The sequence below is a fragment of the Chrysochloris asiatica genome, unplaced genomic scaffold (assembly GCF_000296735.1).
Source record: "Chrysochloris asiatica unplaced genomic scaffold, ChrAsi1.0 scaffold00317, whole genome shotgun sequence".
Classification (NCBI taxonomy): domain Eukaryota; kingdom Metazoa; phylum Chordata; class Mammalia; order Afrosoricida; family Chrysochloridae; genus Chrysochloris; species Chrysochloris asiatica.
Genome location: NW_006408835.1, coordinates 2534627 through 2548736, shown reverse-complemented (window position 1 = coordinate 2548736; position 14110 = coordinate 2534627). Strand labels below are relative to the sequence as shown.

The 14110-nt window shown below is 40.8% G+C and overlaps 1 protein-coding gene across 2 annotated transcripts in view; it reads left to right on the top strand.

The window, feature by feature from the left end:
• GRB10 (growth factor receptor-bound protein 10) overlaps nt 1–13846 on the top strand; it is a 184188-nt gene extending 170342 nt beyond the window's left edge. For both annotated transcript variants that reach the window (XM_006875287.1, XM_006875286.1), the window contains 2 exons: nt 9630–9723; nt 13331–13846. In XM_006875287.1, coding sequence (XP_006875349.1) covers nt 9630–9723; nt 13331–13477 — 241 coding nt within the window. In that variant the 3' untranslated portion in view covers nt 13478–13846. The remainder of the gene's footprint in view (nt 1–9629; nt 9724–13330) is intronic.
• The last annotated feature ends 264 nt before the right edge of the window (nt 13847–14110 follow it).

Below are 14110 nucleotides of genomic sequence, written 5' to 3'. Positions count from 1 at the left end.
TTCTGTGTTTCTCCATCTTACCAAACATGATATCCTACTCCAGTGACTGGTCCCTCCTGACAATATGTCCGAAGTATAAGATGCAAAGTTTGGCCATCTTGGCCTCCAAGGAGCACTCTGGCTTCACTTCTTCCAACACAGATCTGTTGGTTCTTTTGGCAGCCCATGGCACTTTCAGTATTCTCCAACACCATAACTCAAAAGCATCAATTCTTCTACGGTCTTCCTTATTCACTGTCCAGCTTTCGCATGCATATGAGGTTATTGAAAATGCCATGGCTTGGGTCAGGCGCACCTTAGTCCTCAAGCTGACATCTTTTCTTATGCAACAGATTTGCCTAATGTAATACATCATTTGATTTCTTGACTGCTGCTTCCATGAACATAGGTGTCCATATATCTGCTCTGGTCATAGCATTTTTGTCTCTTGAATAAATAGTAGTGAGATTGCTAAGTTTTGTGGTCTAAAATCAGTAAGGAGAACTTTCTTTCATCCTTGATGGACTGTTTTGGCTGGAGAGCATTCCCTTGCCTTCTTAGCTGTTCCCTTGGCCTTATTCCTCAGTTATTGTCATTCTCTTAAAAATTAATGGACGTTATGGTCAACTGGAGTAGCATAGTCCACAAAGACAGTGTTCTGTATCCTACTTTGGTGAGTAGCGACTGGAATCTTAAAAGTTCATGAGTGGTCATCTAAGATGCAACTATTAGTCTATTCATATGCAGAAGAAAGAAGACTATTGGAAATTGAAGGTGCTTGGAATCACTTAGTCCAATGGACTTATGGGACACGTGAACATCAGTCTCCATGACTCTGAGAGCAGAAGAACTAGATCGTGCCCAGCTACCACTACCGGCTTCTCTGGAAGGGATCACGTTAGAAGCTGTCAGATAAAATGGGAGAAGATGTGGAACAAAACTGAAAATTATAAAAATAAGACCAAGTTTACTGGTCAGAAAGAGACTTAAGAAAACTAAGACTCTGGCCCTTGGCCTCCCGTCAGGTCTGGAATGGAACTTATCTTAATGGCCCTATTTTCAGTAGACTCAATTCACAATAAAAATAGTTTCAAAAAAAGTTAATGACTGTCTGCGTATCATTATCAGGAGAAAGATGAGGCTTTCTGCTCCCGTAAAGATTTACAGCCTTGGAAACCCTGTACAGGGTCATTATGAGTCGGAACCGACTCCACAGCACATAGCAGCAGCAGCAGCAGATCATTAAGAACTGCTGTTACTCAAGGAAGAACTCCAAGCTGAACTGAAGGCATTGGTGAGCAATAAAGCATCGGGAATTGATGGACTACAAATTGAAATCTTTCAACAAACTGATGAAGCCCTGGAGGCTTCATTTATGCTAAGAAATTTCGAAGACCGTTACCTGGCCAACCAATTGGAAGAGATTTTGTGCCCATTCCAGAGAGAGGAGATCCAACAGAATACGGAAATCATCGAACAATATCATTAATATCACATGCAAGTAAACTTTTGCTAAAGATAATTCAAAAAGAGCTGCAACACTACATTAATCTGGAACAGCCAGAAATTCAAGCTGGATTTCAGAAAAGGACATGGAATGAGGAACATCATTGCTGACTCTTGGCTGAAAATAGAGTATCAAAAAGATGTTTACTTATGTTTTAATTGGCTATGCAGAGGCTTTTGACTGTGAATTATGACAAGGTATGGATAACGTTGCAAAGAATTGGTATTCCAGAACACTTCATTTTGCTCACAAGAAACCTATACCTAGATCGAGAGCCCAGTCGCTCAAACATGAAAAGGGGTTACTGAATGGTTTAAAATCTGGGAAGGTGCATGCCAGGGCTCTGTTCTCTCACTGTACTTATTCTGTCTATATTCCAAACACTTAATCTGAGAAGCTAGATTATATGAAGAAGAATGTGGCATCAGGATCAAAGGAAGATTCATTAACAACCTGTAATAGGCAGATGATACAACCTTGCTTGCTGAAAGTGAAGAGGACTTAAAATACTTACTGGTGTAGACCAAAGACTACAGTCTTCAGTATGGATTGCATCTTGATGTAAAGAAAACAAAAATTGTCACAACAGGACCAATAAATAGCAGCATGATAAATGGAGAAAAGATCAAAGTTGCCAAAAGTTACCAAAACTTCATTTTTCTTGGCTCCGCCATCAACACTTAGGGCAGACACAGTCAAGAAATCAAGCAACTTATTGCATTAGGCAAATCTGTTAGAGAAGACCTCGTTAAAGTGTTCAGGAGCAAAGATAATCTGTTTGAGGACTAGGCCGTGGTATTTTCAGTAGCCTCATATGCATGTGAAAATTGAACAATGAATAAGGAAGACTACAGAAGAGTTGATACATTTGAGTTACGGTTTTGGAAAAGAATATGAAAAGTACCGTGTACTGCCAGAAGAACAAACAAATCTGTGTTGGAAGCAGTACACCTAGAATGCTCCTTAGAAGCCGGGATGGTGAGACCTCATCTCTCATACTGGAGAAGAACATCATGCTTGGTAAAGTGAAGGGTCAGCAAAAAAGAGGAAGCCCTCCAATGAGCTTGATTGGTTCAGTGGCAGCAGCAGTGGGCTCAGAGAATAACAATAATTGGGAGGATGGCACAGGACTGGGCAATGTTTCCTTCTGTTGTGCATGTGGTCACTATGAGTTGGAACTGACTCAACAGCGGCACGGTTTGCTAAGTGCAGTGACTGTGTGGTAAGCACTGGACCATGAGCCACAAGATCAGGACTTCAAGCCCACCACTAGCCACTCCACAAGAGAGAAGAGACTTTCAGTTTACACAAAGATGTACAGCTGCAGGAACACTTAGCAGGGCTGCTCTGAGTTGGAACAGACTTAACAGCACTTAACAACAGTTTTCACATTGAGATTATGATTCTTTCAAGCTAGCATGTATTGAATATGGCATTTAACAACAACAAAATAATGCAAAAGGAGTTCTGGTGTGGCGCTGTAGGATAAGCACTCAAATGCAAGGTCGGTTTGAAACACAAGGTCGGTGGTTCAAACTCACCAGCTGCTCCTCGGAAACCCTGTACAAGGTAACTATGAGTCGAAACCGAGTTAAAGGCACTTAGCAACAACAAAGGATGCAGCTGTCTGCTTCCACAAAGATTTCTAGGCTTAGAAACCAGAAGGAGCTGTTCAACTCTATCTCACAGAGTCAATAGGAGTTGGAATTGACTTGAAGGCAGCTGGTACAGTGCAAAATACTGATATATACATGAGCCTGAACCTTCCACTGACCCTACCCTGCAAGAGAGATGAGGACGTCAGACTGAGAAGGCAAGTTGCCCATGAGCGTGAGGCTAGTAAGTGTCATGTCCAGGATTCTTACTGATTTATAAGCCACACTATTGTTATTCCTACATGAGACCACCCAACATTAGTAACTGTTTCTGCCATCTTCAGGAGCTATATAAATCCCAAGCCTTTGGGGCAGCCTCCGAGTTTCTTGGAGATCAAGTCTTAAAACTGCGACACACCTAGAGTGGTATCTCCTATCTGTTAGGGTGCCCATCCTCTGATAACCAGGTACAAACCACATTCACACTCAGATAACAAACCACATTCACACTCAGATAGCTCATATCTCCAGAAGCACAAAGCAGTTAAGGAAACAGATTCAGGGGAAAAAAAAAAAAAAAAAGGTTGCCGTTGAATCTACTGTGACTCATGGTAACTCCATGTGTGTCAGCGTAGAACTGTGCTCTATAGGGTTTTAGTGATTCTTATTTTGGAAGAAAACTTCTATACTTTCCTTTTGAGCACCTTTAGGTGGATTTAACCTTTCCATTTGAAACAGTGTGTGTTTACCATTTGTACCACCCAGTTACTCCATAGAGAGAAAAAAAAGCAAACACACTGACATCAAGTCATTTCCAGCTCATAACAAAGTATAACTGCCCCATGTTTCAGGTCAGCTGGTAAGTTCGAACCCCTGGCCTTTTGGTTAACCGTCAAGCACTTTAACCACTACAATACTGGAACTTTCTGAGATAATATTCTTGATTCCTTCTAGTAATGATTATGTATTTGGAATGATACTATTTTGAGGAAAGAAAACTATCTTTGAGAAGGAAGACCATGGCCTGGCAGGCAGCTCTGTGGAGAAGAAGAACTAGACCTTCTTTTGCTCTTGGCCTCTTTTGTACTGTGGAGCACACGCTACAACAGGACCCATCCTTCTTACCACTGTGCTCAGCATGAAACTCCACTCTAGTGTGTTCTCAGGACATGGCTCCTGTGAAATACTGTGAAAAGCGTTGTAGAGTCCGGAAAGTTTAGGAAAACGGATGGTTTAGCTGATTACTGAAGGTTGTTCTCATACCTTTAAAGTATGTTTTTTCTTAGGCCATTTCTTTTTTTGCTATTTAGATTAGAACATTAGGACTTCATTTTTCTTCATTTCCTAATATACAAGGGGCTTCAAAAGATTTGTGGGAAAATTCTATCTTACCAGCAATCATCAACAATTATAAAAGTCAGGAAATTGGCATTGATGCAGCTCTATTATTTAGTCTACAGACTTACTTGAATTTTACCACTTATGCTAATTACATCTTTTATAGAAAAAGGAGGACAAATGTCTTCATTTTAAATGCTGTCCGAGTTCAGCATGTCTCTGTTTTTGTTAGGTGCCATCAAGTTGGTTCCAACTCATAGCAGCCCTGTGTATAACAGAACACAACGCTGGGTATATAATCTTCACAGTTATATTTGAGCTCATTGTTGCAATCACCATCAGTCCATCACAGTGGAGGTCGTCTTCTGTTTTGTGGACACTCTCTATGCTTTGCCGAGCATGATGTCCTCCAGGGACTGGTCCCTGCTAACAGTATGTCCATTGTACATGAGATGAACTCTAGCTGTCTTCACTTTTAAGGAGAATTCTGGCTGTACTTCTTCCAAGACATTGTTCATTCTTCAGGCAGTTGATGGTAATATTAATATTTTTCACTAACATCAATTCTCTAACTTTCCTTATTCATATTGCATATATGAGGCAATTGAAAACACCATGGCTTGGTTCAGGAGCATGTCTTTGCAGTTTAAAGCTGTCTTTTGCAGTAGGTTTGACTGCTGCTTCCATGAGCATTGATTGTAGATCCAAGTAAAATGAAATCCTTGACAGCTTCAATTGTTTCTCCATTTATCATGCCTTTGTCTATTGGTCTAATTGTAGAGAATTTTGTTTACTTTACATTGAATTGTAATCCATACTGCAGGCTGTATGTTTGATCTTCATCAGCTAAGTGCTTCAAGTCCTCTTCGCATTCTGCAAGCAAGGTTGTGTCATTTGCATATCACGGGTTTGTTACTGAATCTTCTCCCGATTCTGATGCTGTGTTCTTCTTCATATAGTCCAGCTTCTTGAATTATTTGCTCAGCATACAGATTGAATAACTATGGTGAAAGATTACAACCCTGGTGCCCAGCTTTCCTAATGGTAAACCATGCATTGTTCTGTTTGAATGACTCTTGGCTGCTGTACAGGTTCTGTGTGAGCACAATTAAGAATTCTGAAATTCCCAGTATTCACAATGTTAGCCATCATTTATTATGGTCAACACAGGCTGATGCCTTTGCATAATCAGTAAAACACAGTAACCATCTTTATGGTATTTTCTGCCTTCAGCCAAGATCCATCTGATATTAGCAACAATATTCTTCATTCTTCATCTTCTTCTGACTCTGACTGGGATTTCTGACAGCTCTGTATCAATGTACTGCTACAACCATTTTTGAATTCTCTTCAGCAAAATTTTACTTGTATGATTTTCATGAGATTGTTAATGTCATTTCCATATTCTATTCAGTCACCTTTCTATGGACCGAGCATAAATAAGGGTCTCTTCCAGTCAGTTGGCCTGGTAGCTGTCTTGCAGATTTCTTGGCATAGACGAGTGAGTGCTTCTAGTGCTGTGGCAGTTTGTTGGAACGTTCCAGTTAAGATCCCATCAGTTTTTGGAGACTAGTTTTTCACCCATGCGTTCAGTGCAGATTGTACCGTACCTTCGATTCTTGATAATGTTATCTCATTAAATGATGGAATGTTGAGCAATTCTTTTTGGCACAGTACTCTATATATTCTTTCCATCTTCTTTTGATGCTTCATGCATTGTTCAATATTTTGCTCATAAAAGCCAAAACTAAACCCAGTACTGTAGAATTAAGTCTGACTTTTATCAACTCATATCAACAGTTTCCTATACCATCAATGTTTACGGGACCAAAGTAGCCTCATCTTTCTCCCATGGAGCTGCTGGAGAATTTGATTTTGCTATAGAATCTTCAATATTGTCATTCAAGGACTGAATGTTTTCTTCAATTCTTTTAGCTTGAGAAATGGCAGTATGGTCTTCTCTTTAGGTTTTTTAAACTCTAGGTGTTTGTACATTTCATTCTAATACTTTACTTGGTGTTCTCAAACTGCCCTTTGTAATCTTCTGTTTAGCTCTTTTACTTCGTCATTTCTTCCTTTCACTGTAGCTTCTCTAGAATAAGTTTCAGAATTTCTTCTGGCATCTATTTTGGACTTTCTTCCTGCCTTTTTAATAACTTTACATGATGTTATCCCACAACTCATCTGATCTTCATTCATTAATGTTCAGCACGTCAAATCTCTTCTTGAGATGGTCTCTAAATTCATGTGAGATATACTCAAGATCATATTTTGGCTTCTGGCCTTGTTGTGGCTGAAGATACTGAGCTTCTCCATTGTATCTTTTCACAGATATAATCAGTTTGATTCCTGTATATTACATATGGCAGGTCTGTGTAGATAGTGCTGAGTTTATTGAAAAAAAGTATTTGTAATGAATAAGTTCTTGCTCTTGGGAAATTCTGTCATACAATCTCCAGTGTCATTGTTATCATCAAGTTCATACATTCCAATTATCAGTCAGTGCTTCCTTTGTTTCAACCTTCTGCATTCCAGTCACCAGTAATTATCAATGCACCTTAATTGCATGTTTGATCAATTTCAGGCTGCGAAGTTGGTAGAATTCTTCAATTTCTTTAATATTGGCTTTAGTAATTACTACGTAAATTTGCGTTAATAATGGTGTTGACTGGTCTTCCTTGTAGGTTTGTGTATTTTATCCTATCACAGACTGCATTATATTTTAAGATATATCTTGAAATGCTCTTTTTGACAATGAATGTGAAACTATTCCTCTTCAGTTTTTCATTTACATTATATTAAACTATACGATTTTCCAATTCTAAATGGCCAATACCAGTTTTAGCTCACTGATGCCTACCTAGGATATTGATGGTTTATGTGTTCCATTTCAGTTTTTCAGCCTCCAGGTTTTATACTTCGTATGTTCAACCTTCCGATTCCTGTTTGCAGCTCTTTCTTCTTTTGTCTGAATCATGCCACATCAGCTAATGAAGGTCCTGAAAGCTTTCATTCATCCATGTTGTTGATGAATGTTTTGAGGAGGCAGCTCTTCCTCAGTCACATTTTGAGTGCCTTCCAGTCTGAGGGGCTCATCTTTCGGCACTGTATCAGATAGTATTCGCCTGCTATTCGTATGATTTCCAATGACTAATTTTTCGAAGTAGACCCACCTTTCCCTCCTTCAGGTCTGCTTTAGTCCTGAAGCTCCACTGAAAGCTGTCCAGCATGGGTGAACCTGCTGATTTGGAATACCTGTGGCATACCAGTAGCTCCCAGCATCACGATATGCAGGCCTCCACAGTAGGACAGACTGACAGCTGAGTGCTGGAGCATGTGTCTGTACTACCATTGGACCCTCCATCTTTCCTTGTCTTTCATAGTCCTGGCATGGTTTATGAATACAGGCCAGTTCTTGTAGAATGACCCTCAGGTGTGTCTGGGCTGGCTCCTCACGATTGGCATCAGGTTAGAGCACTTTTGGCAGAATGCTGCCAAGAAAGGTCAGGTATCTTCTTCGGTGCATCATGTCAGGAGGCCCACATGACCATTTGTCTCCTTCCTAATGACAGTGTGAATGTGAGTACTAGATGAAGGAGGTGTCTATCAGCTTTCTCTATGTTGCTGATTTCCCCTTTGTAATTAGTAAGTACTAAAGGAGCGCTAAGGAGCTCTGGTAGCGTAGTGGTTATGAATTGGGTTGCCAACCTCATGGTCAGCAGTTCGAAACTACTAGTGGCTCTGCGGGAGAAAGATGAGGCATTCTGCTCCCGTAAAGATTAACAGCCTTGGAAACCCTGTGCAGGGTCGCTATGAGTCAGAACCGACTCCACGGCACATAGCAACAACAGCAACAAAGTAACTCTGTTGTAGTGCTGTGGATTAATGTGCCAGACTGCAAAGCCATTTCAACTGCAAGGTTTGCGGTTCAAGCTCACCAGCTGCTCCTAGGAAACCCTACACAGGGTCGCTATGGGTCAGGATCGACTCAATGGCACTTAATAACAACAACAACAAAGGAGCTCTGGTAAGCAGAGTGGTTACAAATCGGGCTGCTAATCTCACTGTCAGCAGTTCGAAACTACCAGCTGTTCCATGGGAGAAAGATGAGGCTTTCTGCTCCTGTAAAGATTTGCAGCCTTGGCAACCCTGTACAGAGTCACTATGAGTCAGAACCGACTCCACGGCACATAACAACAACAACAATAGAAGATACTTTGAGTCTATGTGGGTATTGTTTCTTATTAAACTCTCATATGCTAGTTTTGGGGTCCTGGTGTGGCACTGTGGGTTAATTTGCTGAACTGTAAAATCAGTTTGAACTGCAAGGTAATCGTTTCAAGCTCACCAACTGCTCCTCGGAAACCCTGTACAGGGTCGCTATGAGTCAGAACCGACTTGACAACACTTAACAACAACAACATGCTAGTTTTAGCATCCACTGAAGGTCTTTATTAGTTTTGCTATGGGAAATTTTATTAGTTTTGCCAAATGGTGAATATTTCCTAATAAGTCATTCCTTCTGTATTTGCTTTTCTGCATTCTGCTCTAAGGAAGAACTTTGCCTTTTCCTCTATTGATTTATTTGCTTAATTATTTATGAATTGCTTTTGTGTGCCATTACTTATCATTTTTCACTGCTAGTATTGAATTTGGAGCCCTCTAGGTTGTGCCGTGTGCCGTTTGATACATTTTCCTGATTCTTTGAATACTTCTTTACTGCTTCCTGGCACAAAATGGTCCAGTTGCATCTTGTATTTACCCTATGGCCTAGGGTCAGCTGTGTCTCTCCAAGGATGCTTGGTTTCTTGTAATGGATAAGGGCATTTAGAACCCACAGTCTGGGTACCAAGTGTGCTGCTGCCACTAAAGCACCAATGCGTCCAGCCCCTTTCATCAGAGAGCAAGGAAGTATAGCCCTAGTTGTTGGTTGGTGCAAGTGGTTATGTGCTCAGTTGTTTACCAAAAAGACTGGAGGTTCAAGGGTGTCCCGTGGTGCCTCGGAATAAAGTCCTGGTGATCTGCTTTCAAAAAGTCAGCCCTTGAAGACCCTATGTCCAGTTCTACTTTGACACACATGGGATCACAGTGAGTGAGCATCTACTGGACCAGAGCTGGATATATACATATAGACACACATCCACACAAATCATTCTAGATTTAAAAATTGTTAGCAATAAATTGGTTGTTGTTGTTTTTTTATTCCCTAGGCTTTTTCTCCTCCGTGACAGCCAGAGTAATCCAAAGGCATTTGTACTCACACTGTGCCATCACCAGAAGATAAAAAACTTTCAGATCTTACCTGTAAGTATTGATATTTTCATACACAGTTTTATTCTATTATTTCTAGTTTTATTCTTAATGTGCTTTTATAAGTTATAGACTAAGCTATGTAACATTAAATAGTAGACAGTTCTGCGCTCACAGATGAGATACTTTCAGGAGTCTCTGTAATGGTTTGCTATTTGACATTTGGACCAGCGTTTCCCTAGAAATTGCATGTAAGTGAGGATACTGTGCAAAGGGCCTTCCACACGTTTAGCTCCTAGTTGAAGGTGAAGAGACACCACCAGCATAGTGAGCCCTGTCCTATTGGGGAGGAGCAGTGTGGTGGGTGATGAAAACCGGGATTGTGGAACAGGTTTCACCATTGGCCTTGTGAACCCAAGGAATTGTCTGATCTATGCTGGTGTGTACCACAATACAAGAATGTTGTAGAACAATTAACCCAAGTGGACCACCAATAAGAAAAAAAGTTCCTTATTCAACTCGGTCCTGGCACCAAAAAGCTATCTGTCTTTGAACAATTATAAAAGCATAATTAGAAAATATGAAGGTACTGGTCACCACTACTTATTTTACAAACAGTTTTTGTTAGGTTTGTCTAGTATGGTTTAGTGTACCAGCGTCAGCTTTTAGTTTATGATTTCGATGATGGACGTGACAGGATTATGGTAGTGGAGTAGGTTACATGTTGGGCTGCTGAGTACAAGGTCAGCGTGGATGGATATGCCCTTGTCTCATATTGTTGTTGTTAACTGTCATCAAGTTGGTTCCAGCTCATAGTGACCCTGTGCAGGGTTTCTGTGGAGCGACCAGTGAGCTTGAACCTCTAACCTTGTGGTTCAAACCAACCTTGCAGTCCAGCGCATTAAATCAAACCAAAGGTTTTATCTTTAGAACTGACCAGACTGCTAGCTTCTGTTGTTTTTCTCAATGCCTCTCCTTTTGGTGTTGGGTGACAGAAAGCAGAAAGTGTGCTTGAGGAGGCCTTATGAAGAAATCAGGGAACAAAAACCACATGGACAAAGGAGTCCATGTAAGGGAGTAAAGAACATATATATAAGCTCTGAGAAGACTCGGGATATAGCTTAGGTATCGCTTCACTAGTTCAACCTGACAGTTGTCAAGGTAACTTGAACTCAGGACTATTAGACTAACAATCTCTAGAATTGATAATGCAGGAGACCACAGACTTGATTAGGAATACTGTCTGCGGCAATTTCACTAACTAGTGATAGCAGATACACTGTGTAATCAATTGCTTAATACCTCATCTAGATGGCACAAGTAGAAAGGAACAGAGCCTTTGTGGGATCCCAGGCTTCCCAGACGCCAAAAAACATTTTAAATAATGATGAGAATTCTTATTCAAAACCAAATGCCTTACTCACAATCCTTTTTTTTTTTTTTGACATCTAACAAAGTCACATAGATACAGGCAATCTCAACTTACGACAGGGTTCTGTTCCAACAATTCCATTTGTTACGTCAGTTCTGACTTACGTTGAATACCTCGTTCAGGTATTTATCTATAGTTTTCATTATTGTTACCTTTTATCAGTATCTTTAGTGTCCTAGTGTAGTGCTGTAGGATAAGCAATGAACTGGTAACTACAAGGCTACCGTTCAAACCTAGCAGCCACTACAAGGTCACTATGAGTCAGAACCAACTTGACGGCAACTTAACAACAACAACATCAGTATCTTTATAAATCCAGTCTTTGTCTTTGGTGGTTTACGTGAGAATGATAATATCCAATTGCTTGCTGCAACACCATATGCAGTAGATATTACTAGTAATAAAATGTAAAAAAAAAACAGACAGATAATCAAAGCTCATATAGTCGCTATGAGTCGGAACCAACTCCATGGAACATAATAACAGCATTCTTATGATGTATGTGACAGATGAGATTAGTATAATAACCCCCCAGTTATTATATAATATAATAATATAATAACCCCCCAGTCTTAGAAGTAACAGAAGAGCAATAGCTTGGACAGGACTTTAGCCTCAGTGCTAGAAAACAGGTTTGAGGTGTTCTTTTAGCTACAGTAGTGTTTCTGACATGAAAGTGTGGGTCTAAACTTATGAATCACCAAAGGTTCAAAACTTAGTGACTCTGTGAAGAACATACTGTGGTATTTTCATTCTGCTCTGTTAGGCAAGCACTGATGGGAGGAAACTCACCAAATTCAAATAGATGTCAAGAATATGGTTCTTTCTGGGAGATTTTGTGAAGTTCCCTGGTTTTCATGAAATAACTACAAATTCTCTAAGAGTTGCTTTGTCTATATGATATTATTAATCCCATATAATTATTCAATAATTTTTTCATACCTGACCAAAGTGCACCTTAGTGTAGTGTTTATGAGTCGGATTGCTAATATCACGATCAGCGGTTCAAAACTACCAGTGGTTCCATGGGAGAAAAATGAGGCTTTCTGCTTCCAGAATGATTTACAACCTCAGAAACTCTATACAAGATCGCTCAGAACTGACTCCACGGCACATAGCTACCACCAAGGTTGTAGAGCATACACCTAGGTTTATGTACTTTTTTCATAGTCCTGTATGTAGCAGGTGCTTAAAAGTTCACTGGCTGTGCCCAAGGCTACCCTCGCATTCAGTGTTTTTTACTGGAAGAACTCACAGAAATCAAAAAACAGGGTATATACTCATAATCACAGTTATGACCATGAAAGCCTACAGATTAAATCTCAGCACAGGGAATAGGCACACAGGGCAGAGGCCAGGAATGAGTTTCCAGTCATCCTCCATTCATACAAGTGATTCTGAGTTCTCCCAGCAGTGATGTGTGTGACAAGTATTACCAACCAGGAATGCTCACTTGATCCTTGGCGTCTAAAGTTTTTATTGCAAGTTGGTCATGTAGACAAGGCGATCCCATGTGACTGACCTTAGTTATTCACTCTTCTTTCTCTCTAGAGGTCAAGTTGATATTACATGACCCAAGTCCCCACCATAAACCAAATCACATTGTTAGCATAGACTACAAGAGATGGCCCACGGCCCCAGATGTCAAACATATTCAAAGGGTTTAGAGGTCACCTTTTAGGAGCTTATTGTTGTTAAGAGCCATCGAGTTGGTTCCAATTCATAGCGAACCTGTATAGGGTTTCCAAGGAGTTGCTGGTGAGCTTGAACCACTGTTGCGGTTCAAACCGACTTTGCAGTCCAGCACGTTAACCTTCATCACCACACCAGGCCTCCCTTTTAGGAGCTGGGTGAGAGCTAAACATCTCTTTGGAATGTGCAGGCTTTGGACAAGCCAGCGCTACTGAGCCAGCCCTTTGTTGTACTCTCCTTATGGGAGCAGGCTAGAAAGTCAACTCTCATGAACTGTGTGTTTTGAGGAACTTCGCCCTTTTACAAGAGCACCTAAGCTAGCAGGTTATCCAATGGTGGCTTTGCAGGGCTAGTCACTCAGCAGCACATTCAGAGCCAAACCCCAGACCTCTGACCCTCCATCCCAAATGTTCCTTGCCCCACTCCCTTAGGAATATAGCTGCGAACCAGACAAAGCCAAAACTGTGAACATCTGCTTTACAGTTATTCCCTTGAGGGCTGAACTCTAACTTGGAAAATGTTCTTTTCCCTCTCTAGTGTGAGGATGATGGTCAGATGTTCTTCAGTCTTGACGATGGGAATACCAAATTCTCTGACCTGATCCAGCTTGTGGACTTTTATCAGCTAAATAAGGGAGTTCTACCTTGCAAACTCAAGCACCACTGCATCCGAGTGGCCTTATGACCTCACGTCGACTCTTGGCTTAAGACTGGAGGAAGTTACACTGGAATGAAGAAGAGGTCTGTCTGTCGGTTAAGAACACATATCTATTCGGCACCTTGGGACTCAGAGAGAGATGAGTTTGTTCGGTGCCATCCAACCAAGATTGACTAGTTCGTTGGATTTAGCAATGATTTGCTGCTGAGGAAGCAGCAGAATCACCTCCTGCTACATTTGCCAAATCACGGAGGGTATGAGAAATCATGTGCTAACTTGAGAATAAACTGGAATGATCATCTTGGCTGGGCCACTTAGGAACAAGAACCGAAGAGAAATCATAGGAAATGGACTCTTGCCCTGGAATAATCTTGACAATTAAAACTGATATGTTTACTTTTTTGTATTGATCACTTTTTTTGCACTCCTTTGTTTTCAATATTGTATTCAGCTTATGTTAGGAGAGGATGTGGCTTTTCCGTTCAGAAAGGCATGAAAGTTCAGAAAGGCATGAAACCGTTTCATATGGGCAGAATTCAAAGACTGAATATAGGTCCCCAAGTGTGTCCAGAGGGTGCTCCCCCCCTCTGCAGATTACCACAGTGTGGATTTAGCTCACAAATAACAAACCACCCCCGCCCCTTCTCAGTATACTTGAAG